This window comes from Nicotiana sylvestris, chromosome 5, assembly GCF_000393655.2.
Source record: "Nicotiana sylvestris chromosome 5, ASM39365v2, whole genome shotgun sequence".
NCBI classification, from domain to species: domain Eukaryota; kingdom Viridiplantae; phylum Streptophyta; class Magnoliopsida; order Solanales; family Solanaceae; genus Nicotiana; species Nicotiana sylvestris.
The window spans coordinates 105,970,363-105,990,821 of NC_091061.1; the positions used below are offsets into that span (position 1 = coordinate 105,970,363).

At 35.7% G+C, this 20,459-nt stretch overlaps 2 protein-coding genes across 3 annotated transcripts; one reads left to right on the forward strand and one right to left on the reverse strand.

Annotated features, from left to right (window-relative positions):
• Positions 1–5,019: 5,019 nt before the first annotated feature.
• On the forward strand, positions 5,020–9,807 carry LOC104225720 (uncharacterized). 2 transcript variants are annotated; one of them, XM_009777580.2, is made up of 4 exons: positions 5,020–5,228; positions 5,832–6,067; positions 9,204–9,330; positions 9,416–9,807. In XM_009777580.2, the coding sequence occupies exons 2-4, from the start codon at positions 5,871–5,873 to the stop codon at positions 9,485–9,487; spliced, it is 396 nt and encodes a 131-aa protein (XP_009775882.1). In that variant the 5' UTR covers positions 5,020–5,228; positions 5,832–5,870; the 3' UTR covers positions 9,488–9,807. The 2 variants fall into 2 exon arrangements, with proteins under 2 accessions (XP_009775882.1, XP_009775881.1); XM_009777579.2 differs by having other exon boundaries at positions 5,022–5,223.
• A 4,652-nt stretch (positions 9,808–14,459) lies between these two features.
• Positions 14,460–19,212, reverse strand: LOC104225719 (E3 ubiquitin-protein ligase WAV3-like). Its single transcript, XM_009777578.2, has 2 exons — positions 18,645–19,212; positions 14,460–16,769 (listed from the first exon to the last, which is right to left on the reverse strand). The coding sequence occupies exons 1-2, from the start codon at positions 18,876–18,878 to the stop codon at positions 14,829–14,831; spliced, it is 2,175 nt and encodes a 724-aa protein (XP_009775880.1). The 5' UTR covers positions 18,879–19,212; the 3' UTR covers positions 14,460–14,828.
• Between the last annotated feature and the right edge of the window lie 1,247 nt (positions 19,213–20,459).

Here is a 20,459-nt window from a genome sequence, read left to right on the forward strand (position 1 = left end):
CGTTGATCGCCCTTACAAACACATGAATTGACAGAGCATCCCCATCACCTTCAACTATTGTTGTGTTTCACTTTCCAACTCATCTTCACCATCTTCAAGTTGTTCACTATCTTCATCATCTTCTTCTTCTACTACATCTTCTTCTTCTTTTTTTCTTCTTCTTCAGCATTTTTATCAACCTCCTAAGCAGAATCATCATCATTTTCGTCATCCTCCCCACCTAAAGCTTCATCATTACTATCCTTTTCTTCTTTGACAATTGTTTTTCGGAAACCTGCTCTTCTATTTGAGTTTGTGCTGAATTTATGTCCAAGACTTCTTCCTCCTCCCCATCAACACCCTTTAATGTTGACCTCCTTGAAACATTACTAACAGGTATATCCTCGTCAACTAATCTAGACTTCGATCTTGTTTTTTTTTTACTGATAGACTTTGATGGCTCTTTGTTCTTTTTCCTCCTATCACGCTTAGAAAACTAAGCATTTCTTTTATTAGGGGAAGCTTTAGAAATATCTGTCACACCCCCTTTTAAAACCACTCATTAACCCTCTTAAAAATAAAAAGATTTGTTAAGCTTGAAAAGTTTTTTCCAATTAGAACGTGACAAAAATTGTGTTCAAAAAGACTTTTCAGAGTCGCCACCTGATATTTGATTTCGGTGTGCCAGGTCATCATTTTTTAGAAATGATTTTTCCTTTTAAAACACTTTGAACTCTAAAACTAAGTTTGCACCAGAGATTCGGGTAAGGGGGTTCATTTGACTCGGGAAGAAGGTGTTAGTTACTCCCCAAGTCTCGTGAAAGTCACGGTTGCATACTCGATCTAGTTGGCTTTTAAACCATTTAAATTGAGGTAAAATCACAAAAAAAAAAAACACACAAAAGAGGCTCGAGGTCGTCCCCACCTAAATAAAAGAAAAAATAAAATAAAAATACTACAAGTTCTATTTTCGGCCTCCAAATACAAATACTACGGGGCATACCCCGGATAAATATATACAAAGTCTACGGGGCATTCCCCGGATAAATTTATCTAAGGGAACGACCTCTTACCTCAAAACTAACAAGAATCATAAGGCTTGCCTACCCAAGTGATGGCGGCCTAAGCATGCTACTAGCGGGTGACATAATAATAAAAGTAATAGATAATAAATAAAAAAAAAAGAGAACTAACTAAGAGAAAAATTCAACTCATGCTCAAATTCAATTGATTCTATTTAATCCAACCCCACGTCCCATTTCAAGCAAAATTCTTTCATATCTTCATTCTTAAATGTATAGAACATATCTTATAAAACATAATTCAGTGAAGCTAACCAAGATCAAAATCGTAACACATTAATTCAACCGTTCGAAGAACAAATCAAACAAAGTAAAGCTAACCAAGATTAAAGTCATAGCAGGTTCAAACTCACGGATTAATAAACGGGGTGCAAAGAGATGAACCTGAAAAATGATCTTGCAATTAATATAATTTTGGCAGTCCATGGACAGAATACGTAGCTATGAATTGAATTCAAAATAGCAAATCCAACTCGAACGAAACCAATGGACCGCACCCCGGACGACAACTCCAACAATCAAACACTTGTTTCAACTCCGCTTCATTTCGGAAGCCAAGACCAAAAGAACAACCTAAATTTTCATTATATATTTTGAGTTCGAAATCAAAAATGAAACGAAAATCAAAATAAAAGTCAGAATCAAAAGCCTAAACTCCCGTTTTTTTTCTTTAATTATTTTCTGCCCAGATTTCTTTAATTATTTTCTGCCCAGATTTCTGCTAGTCGGTGTTTGATCTGGTTGAGAGTGAGTTAGGAGATGAAGGTCATTTGGTATGAGGTCAAGGAGAAGAGCGTCGCTGCTTTGTAGTGGGGGGTGGAGTTGCGACGACGACTGGTTCTCTTTGTGTGAGAGATGATGGGTCGTGGCTTAGGGTGTGTCGGAGATGGAGATCGGGGTCATTGGTTGTTCAGGGTCACGCTGCTTAGGATTTTTGTGGGGCGGGGGAGGGTGGACGGTTGTGAGGTCTTGGTCTCTCTAAGGTTTTAGGTCTAATGTGTCTAGGTTTTATGTATTAGGGTAAGATAAAAATATGGGCCAAAGTTTGAATTGGGCTCTAAATCTATAAAATTGGACTAAGAAAATGTTAAAAATTTAATTTACTTCTAAAAATACTTATAAGAAGATATAAAATAACTCTTAATTGATTTTAATATACTGTTATATTTAAAATTAAATTAAAAATTAAAGTTGAAACTATTTTTGATATTTTCAAAGATTATATTAAAATAAAATAGGTTCGGAGTAATATATCTAATATGTGAATTAAATAGGGAAATATGGAACTATTTTTGTAATTTTCAATTTTTGTTCTTAAAATAAAGTAAAAGAGTCAAAACTAGTTAAAACAACGATATTAGACCTAAACTAAATATCTAGAAGCTAAAATGTGTAAAAACTCGGGAGGATAAAAAATTACATGTCTACAATATCTACATTTCGTTTCTTAGTAGCAGTTTTTGAAGGCTCGGCATTTTCTTTACTTGGCGATGCTTCTTGTGTTTCTGCATTTCCTTTCATGTTTGAAGGTTGTGCAATTGCCTTCTTTGTCGAAGGAATATGATTCTTAGCAATTGATTTCTTCTTGATGTTACCTACATGCAAATATGTAATGTCACATTTAATAATTTGAAACTTATGATCAGAACAAGAAAAATAAGCCCCAATTCCAGCAAACATCTATGACCAGAAGACAATCGACCACAGGTTTATCAATAAATATTAGGTCGCCAGTCCGACGACATTCTAAATACATTGCACAAAGATAGTCCAATAAGCAAATATAACCACACACACACACATAAGATATGGTTATACACAACCCAATAGATCTTGAACATGCACATGAACGAATCATTCTACAAACCTCAAAATCACAAATGTAAGAAACAGAAAAAAAGAATAGGATTTACCAAAATTGACACGTTCTGAGCAACTATGCTCGTTGGGTCTATAGAGATGATTCCACCCAAAATCGAAGCTTGATTTTGTCCTTCCCGCCGGAAACCATTGTGGTCGAGGGGTTGAGTGAGAGAGAAGAAAAAGTAGAGATAAGAGAGAAATTGGCGGAAAAATAGAAAGAAATATTATTTTTCAAACCTTATAGGTGACCCACAAGTATACTCATCAGTACTTCAGCAATGAGCATTTTATGGCACTATAATAGCGCCAGAGGTAATAATACATCGATAAATTGTATCATTTTGTTGATTTCATGTTTTTTTTGACAAATGAATATGTCTTTAATTTGATAATTTTTGGTTACTTAATTTTTTTAATATCCAATTCTATAGGAAATATTGAAAATATGCCGACATTATCATCAAACATCTATAGACGACGCAAACTCGATAATTAATAAATATGATATCGTGAGAGGCAGAGTAGAAAGGAATTTTACCAAGCCTATAGGTGACTTACTCTTGCAACAACTTTATGTCAAGGGCTATATATGGAGTTGAAAGAATAACTACACTAAGGTATATATTGTTAAAATTATATTCTTTTGTTGCATTATTTTTTAGATGAAGAAAGATAAATAATTTAATGTTCAGGCTTTCCGGTTAGAAATTATTTATATTCTTTATTTATTGAGTTAAAAATTTGTGTCATTTTCTAGTTAATCTTCTGTTTCCCCCCTAATTTTATTCCTCTCTTTCGATTATTTTTCACATAGTTACTTTTCGATTTAAATATGTATTGCTACCTAGCAAAGCATTCGTTCAACAACTAACTCTCCCCCCCCCCCTCTTCTGATGCCTATTATGACACCAAATATCGTAGAAGATTGACCATAAAGCGTCTTCATAAAAAGGGTCCTATTCTTCTGAGGTTTATACTACTTGAAGAGTCTTCATTTATTATTGAAGAAGTTCACTACATGCATGTTTTGTGCAATATTTGATTTCGAGTCTAGATCAGTAGGTTGTGTTAAACTGAGGGTGAAGAAAATGAAGAAAGAAACGAACAGAAACTCCATATTTTAAAGTTCTAAAAAGGAAGAAGGATTGGATGAATAAGTACTCAAATAAGAGAGAAATACATTGAATTGATCCTTTTTTCCCCTTCAAATTCTTGTATTGTTTCTATCCTTCTCTTTTCACCTTTTTTATTAACTTTTATTTGATAGAATTGAAAAATTGTCAACTTTACGAAATACTCCCTCTGTTTCAGTTTATGTGAACATATTTCCTTTTTGGTCCGTTCCAAAAAGAATGAACCCTTTCTAAATTTGGTAACAATTTAACTTAAAGTTACAACTCTACCCTTAATGAGAAGCTTTTATAACCACACAAATACTCTGGGCCCATTTGGACTTGTTTAGGATCACAAATTCCAAAAGTCTTCATTTTTTTCTTAAACTCCGTGTTCAGTCAAACAGGTTCACATAAATTAGAACGGAGGGAGTATATGTATAAGCAAGTAATAGTAAAAAATAAAATATTAAGAAAAAAGTCCTTAGTGAAAGAAAAGAAAGCAATCGATCTTAGATTTATATTCCCAGTTTTTTACTTTATCATTTTTTCTCTTTTTTCATTAGTTCTTTTTTTTAAAAAAAATTGCGTTCAAGTAACATATATTGATCTAAATGATTTTGAACGAATTGTTTCAAACCGGGGATACCAACAATTTGTCCCGTTAATTATATATATATATATATATATATATATATATATATATATATATATAAGATCTAAAAAAATCATAAAAAGATTTTACTATAAAAAAATTTCGAATACTGTTTTAAGATAATCATAAAAAGAGAAAAAATATGGTAAAATCATATAAACATGGACGATTAGTAAGCATCTTTTGTTCATAGAAGTTATAACATTACTATTTTTTTAATAACCGCATAAAACGCAAACAAATACACTAATTTTAAAATATTAAAAAGGCCTGATATATCTTGACTCACTCATTTAGCTATTTTCCAACCCAAAAAAAAAAATTGAGAAAGAAAATAGGAATTTAAGTTTTGAGAGGTATTTCATTTCTGACGAAAGATCCTGCTTTTCTTTCCCAGAATCTGTCAAAAATAATCCTTCACCGCCATTGGCAAATCAACCTGCCTTTCGGCCGTGCGCCGCCTGCCTGCCCTACCTTGTTTGGTTGTCTTCGATCTCGGATTCTCGATTATACCCTCTGACCCTTTTATTTGGTAAGGTATCTCACTGTTTATATTTACTTGTTTTTCTGCTTTAGTTTCTGTTCTTTGATTTGTTTGTTTCTGCCTTCTCCATATGCTTTAGTTTCTCTTACGGCTTTTCGGTGTTGATCATCTCAATTGAGTAGTGTTAAATTGAATTATTTGCTGGTGCCTGTTGTCAATGAAGGACTTCTATTTCTGAAATTGAATTCAATAGGTTTCCTTCGTTTGAAATATATGCAAGTTTTGCATTCTGGTCTTAGAAAGTGCCGAATTTGTGTGCCCTGTAACTATTTTCTTCGAAGTGCGCCTTGAACCCATTAAATAAGTGGGACCAAAGTAGTATAGAAGCTGATGGACAAATTCTGAATTGGATATAGTGTTGGTTCTTCAATGGTTACTGTGGAAGATGATGTCAAAAATGTATAGTGGGGTGGCATTGCATTCTTTTGCAAATAACTTCCTATGGAGTTTGATGGCTGAGCTGTGCTAAATTTTGTGTTTGTTAATTCTCAATTGTGAGGAGAAAAAAAACCTTTAATTTGTGAACAGAGAAAGTTCATGTTTTGATTAGGAAATCCCGGAAATATTTGATTGATTATTATAAACTTCTTGCCTAGTTGGAGATTGTGAAGGAGGGGACCTCCTGACGTATACCAATGACAACTGCTCAGACCATGACGAGTCAGCTTAATAAAGTAAATGAGCGTGCAGCCTCCTCTGCTTCCAAGGTTCAGAACCCAACTTCATCATACAAAAGATTGGGAAGGAAATCGCCATTTATGAGATATGGACTTCCTATGATCTCACTAACGGTGCTTGGATCTATTGGTCTTAGCCAACTTCTGCAAGGCAGGTTAGTTATACTTAATGTCAAACTACTCAATTGATGTTCATGTAACTCTTACAAACTGACATAACCTATTCTAAGTTTTTGCATGTCCTGCCTTTCTGTTGGCACATTTATGAAATGATACAACTAAAAATAGTTTGCCTTCCCATAGGTTATGTAAGAGTCGTTACCAACAATCCTGACAAGTGTTTGAGCCTAGCTCAGAAAACATGTTGGTTAAGGGGGTTTGCCTGTTTTATGTAATTTGTCCTTGTTTACCTTGTCTACCTTTCTGCTACAGTGGAGGCTCTTTGTAGGGTCATATTTTCATGTTTTAAAAGTATTCCAACTAGTCCTTTTATGACTACCTGCATTTGCAAGTTTGGACTTGGATTCTATTTTCTTTGCTTTGTTTTGATTTACTTGTATTGTATATCTAGGTCGCAGTTCTTTGCTTTCCTTTTGATGCCTTTTTTTCTCTGGGTTCTCAAAGCTTTCCTAGTTGCTGCTTCCTTGGCAGTAGCTAAAATGTAGTAATTTTTATTTAATTTTTGGGTAATTCTTAGACATCTGAGTCCATAGGTTGAGGAAGTCAGATGGAGAGGACCTTTACATGTTAATCGATATGGGTCTTAGATATTGCAGACTCATATGTAGCTTCAACTCCGTAGGGGGCATGGGATTGTGAAACCTCTAAGGTGTCGTTTGGTAGGATGTATTAGATAAAATAATGCATGCATTAGCTTTTGGTATTACTAATTTATTGTTTGGTACACTTTTTCAATCTATGTATTACTAATACAAGTATTAGTTATACAACATATTTGGCATTATTCTATGTATAACTAATACATAGCAAACCATGGTATTAGCAATACCAAGGCTATTAATGCATGCATTAGTATGGTTAAAGACAAAATTGTCCTTGATGTCCTTTAAAGCTAAAGAATATGGAGAGCATTTTTGTAAACAACTAATTTTTTTTAAAATTATTCAACGCATTTTAATTTTTAATACCACACCAAACAGTTGATAAGAAATAATTTCTGCATAACTAATGCTTGCATTACTAATACACTCTATTCAACATTATTCTTATACATCATAACAAACGACCCCTAAAGGTTTAGGGTCAATGATACTCTAGCATGTGTAATGAGATTTTTCCCCGAAAAAAGAAGGTTCATCCTGAATGATTGATGAGTGGAATGGCATCCATGGTGATTTTTTGTTTTGGTCTTTTTGTGTTCTTGCGCTGTGGATTTTTATAGATAAGATTTAGTTGTTGCACCCATGTGAGCGGCCTAGTGGTCAATGAAGTGGGTTGAGAACCATGTGGTCTCAGGTTCAAATCCAAGTAGAGGCAAAACCACTCTTCCATCTATCCAAGCCGTGGTGGACAGAGTTACCATGTACCTGTGCTGGTGGCAGTTAACAGGTATCCCGTGGACTTAATCGAGGTACACGCGAGTTGGCAGGATACTACGGTTATAAAAATAAACAAAAAAATTAGTTGCATATTATTATGAGAAGTACTAACCTTCAAAATGTGTAAGATGACTTATCTTAGTATTGCTAACAGAGTTAAGCGGTTACACTATATCGTGTGTAGCTACTAGCTTATGATATCTCGCCTATTCAAATCACCTTCCACCTGGACAACTTGCAAGTTGTGCTTGCTTAGCCTTTGGATCGGTGCTGCCTATTCGTGAAATAATTAAGGGCTGTGTATTGATGATTCGTAGTGGTTCATGGGTAGATCTTATTGTGCTTGGTAGGATTTTACATATATCAAAGCATTAAGAGTCAATGAGTGGAAGAAAGAAGCTATTGCAGCTGATGATAAGCACAACAATGACCTACCTATTACTATAACTTTTTCTCTCTTTTATTTTCTCTATGGTTCATTTTGACTTTATCTCATATAATGGCATGATCTTTGCGGGAAAGAGAAAAAATATCAAGAAATAAAGAGAATTAAAAGGCATGGAGAACTCTTTTCATTATCATCTCATGTAATGGTAATAAGTTTTCACTCTTCCAGCCATTCTGACTGTTATTTCGTCAATAATACAAATTCAGAGGACGGAGCCATGTATAATGGGGCTAATGGTAGCACCCTTTGGAGGGACTACTGAATCTTTCCTCAATTTTGTGACTCCAATATTCAAAGGATTAAACTGGCCATTCTAGACAATCAAACATGCAAACAGACGGTTAAATTTGCAGGAATATAAACATAGCTTGTCCAAATAACTTCAAGTATCCCAGACCCTTATATTTCGTAATAGCGCTGGAATATGAATTATTTATAGTCCATTAGATTTATAATTAATATTGCCATCAACAGAGAACAAAACTAACTAACATACATTTACCCTGCATAGTTAACACTGTAAAAGGTAACTATATGGTTGAAGTTAGCTTTTACCCTGTTAGTTCCCCGGAAACTTTTTTTGGACTTTGTTAGTTCCTTATCTTGCATTGTAGTTTTTGCGTCTTCTTGATGTCTTCTATGAAATTAATTAACTTATTTAAAAAACTAATATTTGGAGGAGAATCATCATTGAAGTATGACAAATGCCAAAGCAAATGTAATAAGTCAAAAGGTGAAAGTATATTGATGGTGCAGAAAAAGTTTGACAATAATTCAAGTTGAAAAATTCACTTACTTTTTTGACCTAAATTCCATGTATATCTTCTTGTTTTGGATCATTGTACTTTTATCTTTTCATACACTGATGTTATAGTGCTTTTGTCTTCTGGATCATTATGGTGATGATGGTATGTATGTGTATTGCTAATGCAATAATAACTTACTATAGTCTATAGTTCATTAGTGCTACTAACTAATAACATCATGCTAGATTAAATTTCTCTAGCTCAAGCGCAGCCCTTAATTTTAATGGGCTATTTCAGTCCGCCCAAATCTACGGGGCAATATGAGGGCCAGACGGTAAATAAGCCATCTCTTACCCCTCACTGGATGTAATTCTGTGGTTCATGCCCACCCTTCAGTTCATAGATAAGCAAAATTCTCAGCTTTTGGTGTTCTCCCTATTCTCATGCCATATGCGGGCCTCATGAATGTCTTTTAAGATGTTGTCCCCTTCTTTCTGCCCTGGTTCGAGACTAAGTGGTGCAAACTTTTGTAGTTCAGCAAGGATATTGCTAAAGTAAAGGACGATCAAGAGTGGGAAATCATCGAAACAAGAAAAGCTCTTTCCAGGGCTGGACCTGTCAATGCATATAACCCCAAAAAAATTAACTTGGAGGAAGAACTAAAGGTACAAATATTCTCCTCAAGTGTGCATGTGTGCTTGTGTTGAATTCCTTTCTTAAGCTTACCTTGATGCCTATTGTCCTTTGCAGGCTTTGCAGGAGAAGGTGGATATTAATGATTATGAATATAAAAAAATCCCTAAGCCAAAGGAAAGCTCATAAAACAACGAAAAGGTTACTTAGATTCTTTTGTGCTATAATTTTGGAGCTCGTAGGGATTCGCTTTAGCAATAATATACCAGCAGTGCAGCTCTTCCTTTCCTTGAGTTAACTGGTGAAATTTTTTTGATCGGCTGTTGCATTGTGTATGCTTTTAGTTGTATATGCAGCTCTAAGAAGGCTGAATATAAGTGACTCGTAGCCAATTTTGGGATTTTAAATTTCCTGAAACAACCTAACCTATCCAGAGGAAAGTCAGCTGTGGCATTAATGTGAATATTTATGGAAGTGTTCTGTGAAACCCAGTGTCCAATTTCAGCGAAGCCTGACAAGTTAGGGATTTCAGATACTTATTTTTTGAATTATTCAAATTGGTAATCTGTCCAGGATGGTACAGTTTTCAAAATTGGGCATATTAGTCTTATCCATTTTCTTGTTCAATAGGGGTCTCATTTTGTTGTTTTCATCAATAGAGTTTAATGAAGGACCTTCCATTTGTAACCAAATGTTAGGGTTTATAGCAATAGAGTTTTATTGTTGTGTTTGTTACCATATCAAAAAAATAAAGTAGGAAGGCTCAGATTCCCCTCAAACAAACGCTGTACTGAAAAGTTCTGAAGTTCAAAATACGAAAGAGAATTACACCTTGGGTCACAAATTAGTTGTCGTGTTTTGTTTATCAAAAGTCAAATTATGTGAACAAAAATTAACATTTTAAAATATATCTTTTTTATAACAGTAACAATGAAGAAAGGTGGACAGAGTTCTCTTGGAAGTGGTAAAGTTTATGACATGGCTAACATACATTGTCATGAGTTATAAAAGATTAAAGAAAGTTGGGGTATAAATCATAATGAATGGGCCACAGATTAATGAGAGAAAAATTGCAGCACAGAATCATATTTTGTCATGAATTATAAAGATTGCTTCTTTTTTCCTTTCATCCTTCTTAACTTTTCCCCTACTAAACCATGCAGCCTCACAACTACAGCACAAAGTCCTCTTACCATCACTCTGTCATAAAGATTGCTTCTTTTTTCCCTTTTTAACCTAGCTTTTCCCCTCTTTAATCCTTTCTAATTTCATGCTTTTTGACATAGTTTTTTTTTTCACTCTCATCCTTTTAAATTCAAAAGTTGAACTCAGTCTCAGTGGTGAATAAATCACCTAGCAAGAAGCAAACTTCAGGTCCTCAAAATCAGATTGCACCATCAAATGTCATTGGGATCTCGAACTCTTTTGACGCTTTGGTGAATGAGGGGGAGATTTCTACAAAGGACGCTGAAAATAAGGAGCAATATATGGATGATGACACACTTTCAATAGCTGGAAAAATCAGTTCTACAGGTGGTGAAAAGCAGCAGCAAAATACAGAGGACATAGATGCTCCACTTGGGGTCGCAAGTATTGATAATCACAGTGCTGAGCCAAGTCAAATACATGTAGCAGCTACACCAACACAGACTATTTCCAACATGGATCTAGCTAAAATGGTAAACGATGCACCTGTAGCTATGATGAGGAATACATCTCCAAAAAAATGGCAATCACAGGCTCCAGTCAGTAGCAATCAACAGCAACATTCCAAGAACACAGAGGTACGACAATTTGTTTCGAAGGACATTATTCCTTTTGATGCGCAAAAGACTGAGGCACACAGTTCCAATAAACCTCACTTTTCCAATCCTCATGTCCAACAAATCATCAAAGATACACAAAATGCAATGATGATGAATTCTTCTGTGGTTAAACAACCTTTTGTCACTTTGAACACTTCGGTTTTTGAAATACCTTCACAATCAGTGGAGTCTTTTGGGGAATTTGAAGGTGAATCTGGGCAGCTTATGCTGTCAACTGGGAATAACAACAATGTCATACAAGCAAAGGTGAGGGAGATGGCTATCAAATCCAAGCTTTGGCTTGACCAACGTGAGGAGGACGATGAAGAGGACCGGGGTGATGGTTTTTATGGGTACTCATCTGAAGAGACAGATCATGAGGTCGATCAGGAGAGTGCAGGTGAAGAATTCGATTCACTAACACTGCCTAAACCAGATGGTTTACCAACAGCGAGCCAAAAAAGCACATTAAACCTCAATGCACCAGCTTTCATTCCCAGGAACTCTCCAGTTGTTGCTCGCCAAAATGCAGCAGCTGGAAACGTAGTCCAAAATGCAGAAACACGTAATAACCAAAATTATCCAGCAGCAGTGTCAACCACTGGACAGCAGCAGCGTAGTGAAGCAACTACAACTGAAGCCAACTCGATGGTAGTGGCAGTAGCAAGTAAATCTGGGCAGCATCAGCAGAAATACTTTGCAAGCATTGAAGCTGGACAGCAGATGCAGATTGCAAGCCCTGATGACTTCAGCAGCAAATTGCGAGCACATCAAGGGCAGCACTGATGACTTCAATCTCAGGACAACAAAATGGTCAGCAACAACAAAATGCAACCAGTTCAACTGATTTAATGATGCCTTCAATGGCTGGAAAGGAGCAACATGATTTAAATAAGTCATTGATTACTGTGGAGGACAGAAAATTACTCGACGCCATGGTAAGTCCCAAACCAGTAAACTCTCTTAATAGTAATGCTCTTCGCACTAGCTGCGGGGTTAAAAACAGGAATCAAGGCATACAACAACAAAAAAACAAGGTAATTGTTGCAAATACACAAGGTGAAAATGCCTCGGTGACATTTGATGTCGTCCAAAATGCTCCACATCCTGTGAACTTGGGGAGAGAAATTTTCGAAGAAGGAGAAGAAGATGCAATGTTACAACAGTGCAGGGCAGAGGCAGCAAGAAAAGGTGATTTATCACCTATGCATAGCGGAAAAAATAGGAAATCTCATACAAGGAAAAATAGTTGGGACGACAAGGTTAGTGATTTTTTAAATGTTAGACGACTTCCAATGAGAGTTGCCAAACAAAAACAGGCTGCCCCAACTACATCCACGAGGTCCAACCGTTCAAAATAGAAATGATTTTTTTTTAATACATTTTGAAGCGGGTTGATGAAGACGACAAAGAGGTACAACTTGAAGTCTTGAGCATGGACAAGAAGAGACAAGAATTTAATTCCTACTACATTCTATTGTATCATTTTATTAGTATACTCGTTTGTAATATCATCACAGAGTATGTTATAAACTTTGTGACGATTATTGAATATTTGGTACTTTCCAGTTCTTATTTTTTACATGCAGGCTAGTAGGTAAGGTTTAGTAATCTAATATAATCTTATTTTTTACTTTCCAGTTCTTATTTTTTATACCTCAATAGGATTAGTAAGGTAAGGTTTAACACGGTTTGTGTTGCCTTGGTCCTATGCCTTTGGAAAATATCCACACGGCTATAAGATTATATGTCCTCGTGAGACTTTGCCGGCAGCTACACCATGAATCTTCTACATGAGGCTGCCATCATAAGGCAATGTGAGGCGCAAAGGAGTGATCATATAGCCAAGGCATATGGGTAACAATATCGGTGATATTGTCCCCCTTATTTGTAATTTTCCTAATTGTTGTATTTTTCTTTTCTTTTATTAATAAAAAACTAGCCCTAGGCGCTTGCCTAGTGGATTGCCAAAAAAAAAAACTCAATCTCTCCTCCGTGTAAAACCCCCACACCTATATATATATATATATATATATATATATGTGTGTGTGTGTGTGTGTTTAAAAAGAAACAAAAGAAAAGGCCTTTGGACAAGCTGACTAGCTTTTGCATTGTCAATGCTTGTCGTTATACAATTAGAATTAAGCCAATTGGAATCTTGAATAAAAGAGGAAACTTTCCAGACACCTGAAAGCAACTGATTTACATACAGTTAGAGAAAAGCAAAAGGAACAATTCAAGAAGCCATGCAAAAAAGACTAATTTTTGTATAGGATCACCTTCACCTATATATAGATGAAATTTCACAGGGTAGATCCCGCAAAATTACTCATACCCATTTTTCCTTTGAGACAAATCTTTCCTTGTGTACAGGGGCGGATCTATTAAGGGAGTACGGGGTGCCACACCACCCGCAACCTTCGACCGAAACTTATATAATTCTGTGTATATATAGAAGAAATCTGATATATACCAATCGATGGCACCCGGATTAGCGAACATGTGTTTGGTGCCACTAGTGAAGTACTTGATTTTGTATCTAGATGCTCGTGTTCGAATCCAATTCAACATTTACTCTTAAAAGTTATATCGCTTCAGTTTTAGGCTTTGCAGCCTTAGATACTTAAATTTTTTGAGCTTCAATTTTAGGCTTTCAGCCTCATATATTTTCATCTTCTGAATTTCCTTATTTTTCTTTACCTTTTTAAATATAACAATATCCTTTTCATTTTTAAACTAAAGAAAGCAACTCCTTTAATCAAATAACAACCAAAACAAAATTAAAGCTCATAGACAAAAACGTTTTCTCCACATCTGCTTTTTCGAGTCCTCTATATGTACTATGTACATATTTGCATTGTGTTAATTATTTCTATTTTAATTTTCCCTAACATTTTTTGGTTGCTCAGTTAATTGAAGAAAAAGAAAAGGAAAAGAATCAGTCAAATGTATTGGTGTAAATGTGCCTAATGTATTGGCATTGTTTACAATTTGCTAAATATACAGGATTAAACTAGTTTCAATTTCTAGGGTCATTAAATTGGTAAGTCTTTTCTTATCTTCTCAAGAATGTTAAAGTTATTAATTTTGGTTCAAACTATTTTCTCCTATAGTTTCAATTTCTAGGGTCATTAAATTGGTAAGTCTTTTCTTATCTTCTCAAGAATGTTAAAGTTATTAATTTTGGTTCAAACTATTTTCTCCTATTTTTTGTGATGTAATAATATCTTGAAAGTTTATACTTTGCTCTAGATTGTCATAACTATTAATATCAATTCTTTTCGCGTGTTCGATTTGTCTATATAACTCAGAAAAGATGAATAGTCCTAATCGAAACTCAACATGGATCAAACCGATCAAATGAAAACCTTACTTTGATCATATAAATAGCAATATATCTATGTTCGTAAAATAGTATGGCACCCGCAACCTCTAAATCCTAGATCCGCCTCTGCTTGTGTACATCACTCACTAACTACAAAATTCTAAAGAAAAGCAACAAAAAAGCAATAACCTAACTAGTGCATCCCCCCACTTTTCTAAAATTTATATTTTACCCTTACCATTTTCCCCTTGATCAAAGTTTAGTCCTTTACAAGATTAGACAGGAATATATTGACATTAAAAAACTTCTCTAGTTCCATCCCAAAACTAATTATACTAAGAGACAAATGAAGTACATTTGTAACCTCTTATGATTAGAAACCCTCCCTGGTTATGTACTGTTACCTAGGTTTCGGCTGGGATGCTAATGACCATACTGGTCGAACAAATCTCTGAGCAGATGGGCTACCAAGTAGTGTAGCCTGAGAGCGAGTTACCATCTCTACCATTGATGGGGTTTGATAGGTTTGGACGAGACTTGATCCATCTGTAGAGTCACCTCGTGCTGTTGCTCTCTGCCATGAGTGTGAGCTTAGTCCGGACAATATATATGCCCTTCCTGATGCTTCATATACATGTCTGCTTGCCATTCTCTCCTGCATCTCCTTGAGCTCAGCATCAAGTGCAATACAGAGCCGCTCTTGAGATTTAGCCGACACTGACTCCGCCAACAACTTTCGGCAGTTTTCTAGGATGGAACTTGCACCAACTAGGTCTCCTTTCTCAGCAGCTGCTCGCGCCTGAGCCATTGCTTCAGCTGCTCGGAGTCTGTTCTGCTGCCTGTCCACTTCGATTGAAACACGCTCTTGTACAACCTTTTCAGGTCTCTTTATTTTAAGTTCTTCACTTCTGAGGGTAACCGTTTGTTTCGTAAAAGGATCCACATAGACACACTTAACCTTCAAAAGTGAAGTTTCTGGGCTCAATGATTCGGCGGGGATATTGATTGAAACCAGAAAGTCCCTTTCTTCATCGGCATATAGATCTCCAACATCAATTGATCCCATCCTTCCATCAGACATTAAACAGTTTGGATAGCTTCCAGCTTTCAAAGAGCCAAGCTGGACTCCTGTTTGAAGACACTCGATGCTTACCTGCAGATCCTTGACTACGACACTGAGGAGCCCACCAATGCATTGAGCAAATGCATCCTGTATTATATCTTCTGTCTCAATAAAAGAAAAGGTCCCTCCTGAAATCTCTGATATTGAATGCATTGATGAAGCATCATGATCCACACCAAACCCAAAAGCATGCACTGGAATTTTAAACCCTGAACTGTCTCCGCTGTGAATAGACAAGGGAAGAAGCAACTTGTAATTGGGTTGCTGCTGGTTACTACTACCATGATTATTGACTGTATATGTGTCCTGACCATCAGACAACAGAATTATACTAGCAACTGGGTTCTTTTCCCTGCGGTCTTCCATTATTTTGGCACCCTTTCTCAAGCCTTCAGCAATATTGGTTCCTCCATTAGCAACTAAGGAGTTTACAGCTTGTAGTGCTTGCTGCCGTCCTGTTTCAGACATCCGCTGAAGCGGGAAGAGGCGGCGAGCTGTTGAAGAGAAGGCGATTACTGCCAATCTATCACTGGGACCAAGATTCTGTATCACAAAACCCATAGCCCGTTTTAGTAGTGCAAGTTTGGTGCCAGCCATACTTCCACTTACATCAATAACTGTCACAAGGTCAACAGGGGCACGAGGCGTGTGGGATACTTTGGGCAAACTAGCCTCGTTTCTGCAGGGATCTTGAACCGAAACTGAACCAGGAGCTTTGAGATGAACTAATACAGAGAAATTATTTGTAGGTATAGACCTTGGGACAGCGGGAACCTCTGGAAAAGTTTCAATCTTTACAGCTCTACTGTCACAAATGTCTATTGAACTCTCATGTAAAGCACTTTTGTCAGTAGAATCAACTTGTTGACCCACAGGTTCATCATCATTAAAGATGGCAGGCTCGGGAGCCTGAAATAATGGTGAAATATGCCGATTGGGGGTTGGACGACTTACTGGTGGACGATGTGTTACTGTCGTTAACGCATTATTTTGGGGCCAGCCTACAGGATTGATTCTAGCCCTCCCAAGGGGAGTATCCAGGCTGAGAAAATGAACAGGGATTTCTTTCCATTTTGCCCTGCATACTGGGCAAATTTGGTTTCCATGTTTTACATTTGAAACAATACACTGGAAGTGAAATGAATGTGAACATTCAGCAGTAAATATCGCATGACCATCCCCTCGCTTCATTGAAGCCAAGCATATAGAGCACGTTCTCTGCAAGTTGAAACTACTAACTGGTGAGATAAGAATAGAATAGTAAAAACAATTTAATGACATGAGATAGCATAAATTGTGGGAAAAGGTACAATCAGAAAAAATGCATCACATACTATAATGCAAAGAACCATGACAATATGAGGCAAAAACTGCAGTAGATATGCATAAACTAATATTTTTAGTTCTGCAACTATTACAGTAATACACTACAGTCCTAGAAGACAAGAAACGCCAATAACATTTTCAATGTCATAAGAACGAAATTAAGCCTGCAGAGAACCATGCACTGCCCATACTGAACACTACTGGTTTACCAGACAAATAGTACTCCTAAAAGGGCTCGCATTTGAATATAGAGGATTTGGCCAAAGTGCTCCATATAAGATCACCAACACAAAAGAAATTAGAAAAAAACTGCAACTTGAGCTTAAACTTATTAATCTCCTCGAGAAATAAAGGGCCGCCGTTTGTACATCACAGTAGTTGGGTTAAAAGCACATTTCACAATCAAAAATGGATTATATGTTCAGTTTTAAAGAAGCTTGAGGACATAGCAACAGTAGTGGTATGACAACATAAGGCATCTAAATTAACAAGATGAAAAGATGGCCATCCATAATCTTATTAAGAATATGATTAGCATCCCTATTGATCAAAATTTTGTTCCCTTATGCCACTTTCAGCAGCCACAAAATAGATCTATGGCCCTGCCAATGACCTAAACTGTGCTAAAGAGAAACACAACTTTCCTGCTTCCTTTCTTGGTTGGGATAAGTATGTAAACTTTAAGATGAAGAGTCTACAAAGATAGTTGCAGAAAAAGCCACCTTTCAAATTGTCCAAGATATGTAAAATGCCTCTATTAGTGAAAGAAAATAACAAAGATCCTGAAAAGGACACATATAGTAAATGCAGGCCTTATCTTGGACGCGTTCATTTTATACTTCGAGAAATCATAAAATGTAAATAAAGGATGGAAACCGACTACCAACATGAGCAAATGGGAAAAAATGTGCATACATATTTCGGATATTTAATAAGCAAGCTGCTGAACAACCACCTCTTTTTCCAAGTTATTGAAAAGAATATCTATGAGATGCTATAACGAGTCACACACTTGCAAAAGGGGCTTTTACGAACAAATCACATGCAAGAGCTCAAAATAGTCGATCTCTTCACTTTTCTCAACTTGAAAAGTTATGAAGTAAACACAAGAAAAAAATTCTCAAGTTAGTAATGTTAAAAAATTGAATAGACTTATCATGTGAGTGATTTGGCAACAGAAGACACCTAAATCAATATGCTAAAAGACTGAAAAAGAGTTCAAATTGTACATACAACGACGACTATGCTTTTTTCTTTTCAATTAACTAAAGGGGAAGCATCAACATTTTTGAAGTCAAATATAACAAACACAAAATGACATTATGGTAAACTTTCTATCTAGTATTACCATTTCATTTCTTCTGTTCTTTTGTTAGTCACCGTAAGAATTTAGTCAATATGAAAGATTAAGTACTTGGGTACCATGAATCATCACCAATCATAAAAAGGCAGACAACAGGTAATCAAAATCTACCAAAGGAAATAGGGGATTGCCACATATTACATGACATAAATAGAAGAATAAAGAAGCAAAAGTAACTCCATCCAAATTGAGAGAGGGAAAGAAACAAAAAATGAATACCAAAAATCTTAAAGAAAAGCATAAAAACTATTACTGGTACTACTAGATTGATAGATATCTTCTTTACTCAGCTCCAAAACAAATTAATTTCAAAATTTTCTTACCAACCAAACACATCTGCATACTGACCAAATAAATACTAGAATTCCAAAACTTATCAAAAAGCTTTCAAGACAAAGATATACCTTAGAAGACCTACTAAAGCTCTTGGACAACTTCGACCCATGAGGCACCGTGGCCGGAGGAGCACGTTGGATGTCAGCCGTCGCCGGCGAGATAAGGGCGGCGCCGGAGTTCTTCTCAGGCTCAGAAACAGAGGGAGAACTATCATCTTCATCATCATTATCAAGTGTTCTTGGAATATAAGTACAAAGATTCAAACCTAAGGCCAGCTTCACTTTAGCCCATTTGCTTCCCATTTTTATAAAATATCAAGATTTTAAGACACCCTTTTCTCTTCTTCAAAATGGTTTTTTTTTTACACAGCAAAAGAAACAGAGAAAGTCTTTACCTTTTTTCTTTCTTTTCAGCGAATGCAAAAGAGAGAAAGTTGAGAAAATAAATAGGTGAGAACAGAAACCAAGGAGAATAGAGAAGAGGGAAAGGGTCATAGAAGGTGAGCAGAGGAGGAAGTGTTGTTTGTTTTGATTTTGTGACTTTGTGTTGTTTGGCGGCCAAAGCGGCCATCATCAGAATGGGGACTGAGCTGACTCTGTATGCATGCTGATTGAGTTGGGGGTTGCATTTTCTTGACCTTTGCTAAAAGTGCTTTTGTACTACTCCCTAGTTACAAAGATACCACACACAACACCCCCCCCCCCCCCAACCCCATTTTCAACCCCACAATTTTATGTAAAGGAGAAAGAAAATGGTAAAAGGCATAAGAGATACTCCTTAGTCTCAATTTATGTGCACTCTAATTGAGTATGGAGTTTAACGTATTGTTTGGATGGTTGTTTTTGGTTGTATTGTATGGTATTGTTATTTCAGATACAATGTTTGTTTTGATTGTTAATATAAAACTGATTGTATCGTATTGTTAAATTCATTATTCCGGAACAATGAAAAACCCCATTTTATGAAACAATCAAATCGGTGTGGTGGGATTGTTACGTATTTTCCTTTCCAATTATGCCCACACTTATTATTCTATATTTCAATTTTACCCTTTACCCTATTATTTGTATTATATTCACCAAACTAATAAGTACTTTGTTTCCATCTTCTTTCTGCCGTGCAACTAGTCAACGATGTACTTCCCTAGTTTTCGTCTCTTTCCAACAAAGTTTTTACAGGTTAGTTTTCATCTCTTTTCTTAATTAATTCCCCTGTTGCTATGGGAATTTTCCTCTAAATAATAAGTGCCTAGAAAAAACTGGCTGAAAAAGGTATTATTTATATACACGACAATAATATTTACAGCATTATCTTTGCTTGCATCCCAAAAATCTGAAATAATTTATATGGTGACATTTGGTTGAAATTTTGTTTTTCTAAATATCTATTCAATTTCGTACCTTGTCTTCTCCATAACTTATTAATAACACTTTTTCTCAAACAATACGGTAGTTTTCCATCTCTTTTCTTGTGTATTTTTTCTGGTTAGTTCATCTATGATATTTGCAAACTATATGTTCTGGTGATATAATTTTTCAAGTTAGTATCAAGGTTTAAAGTGTAGCACGAAGTTATTAGTTTGATACAGTCAAAACCGACAAAAAATATAAAACATGAATTATGTGTGGCTTCTGTTTTAACAAATAAATTTGCTTATATATTTTTCTATTTACTTAATTAATTTAGTGTAATGTGATGAAATATTTGACTAGAATTCTCTTTTTTGTACAATCCTATTAGTATGTATCTGAATTCTCCTTCATACTTCATAATGTGTTCTATGAAGAAGAGTTTATTTTCGGTTCATATTTATTTTACGTAGTTAATTGGTTGATGTATCTCACTTAATTTTATTATAGATGGCTGATCGGAATAATCAAAAT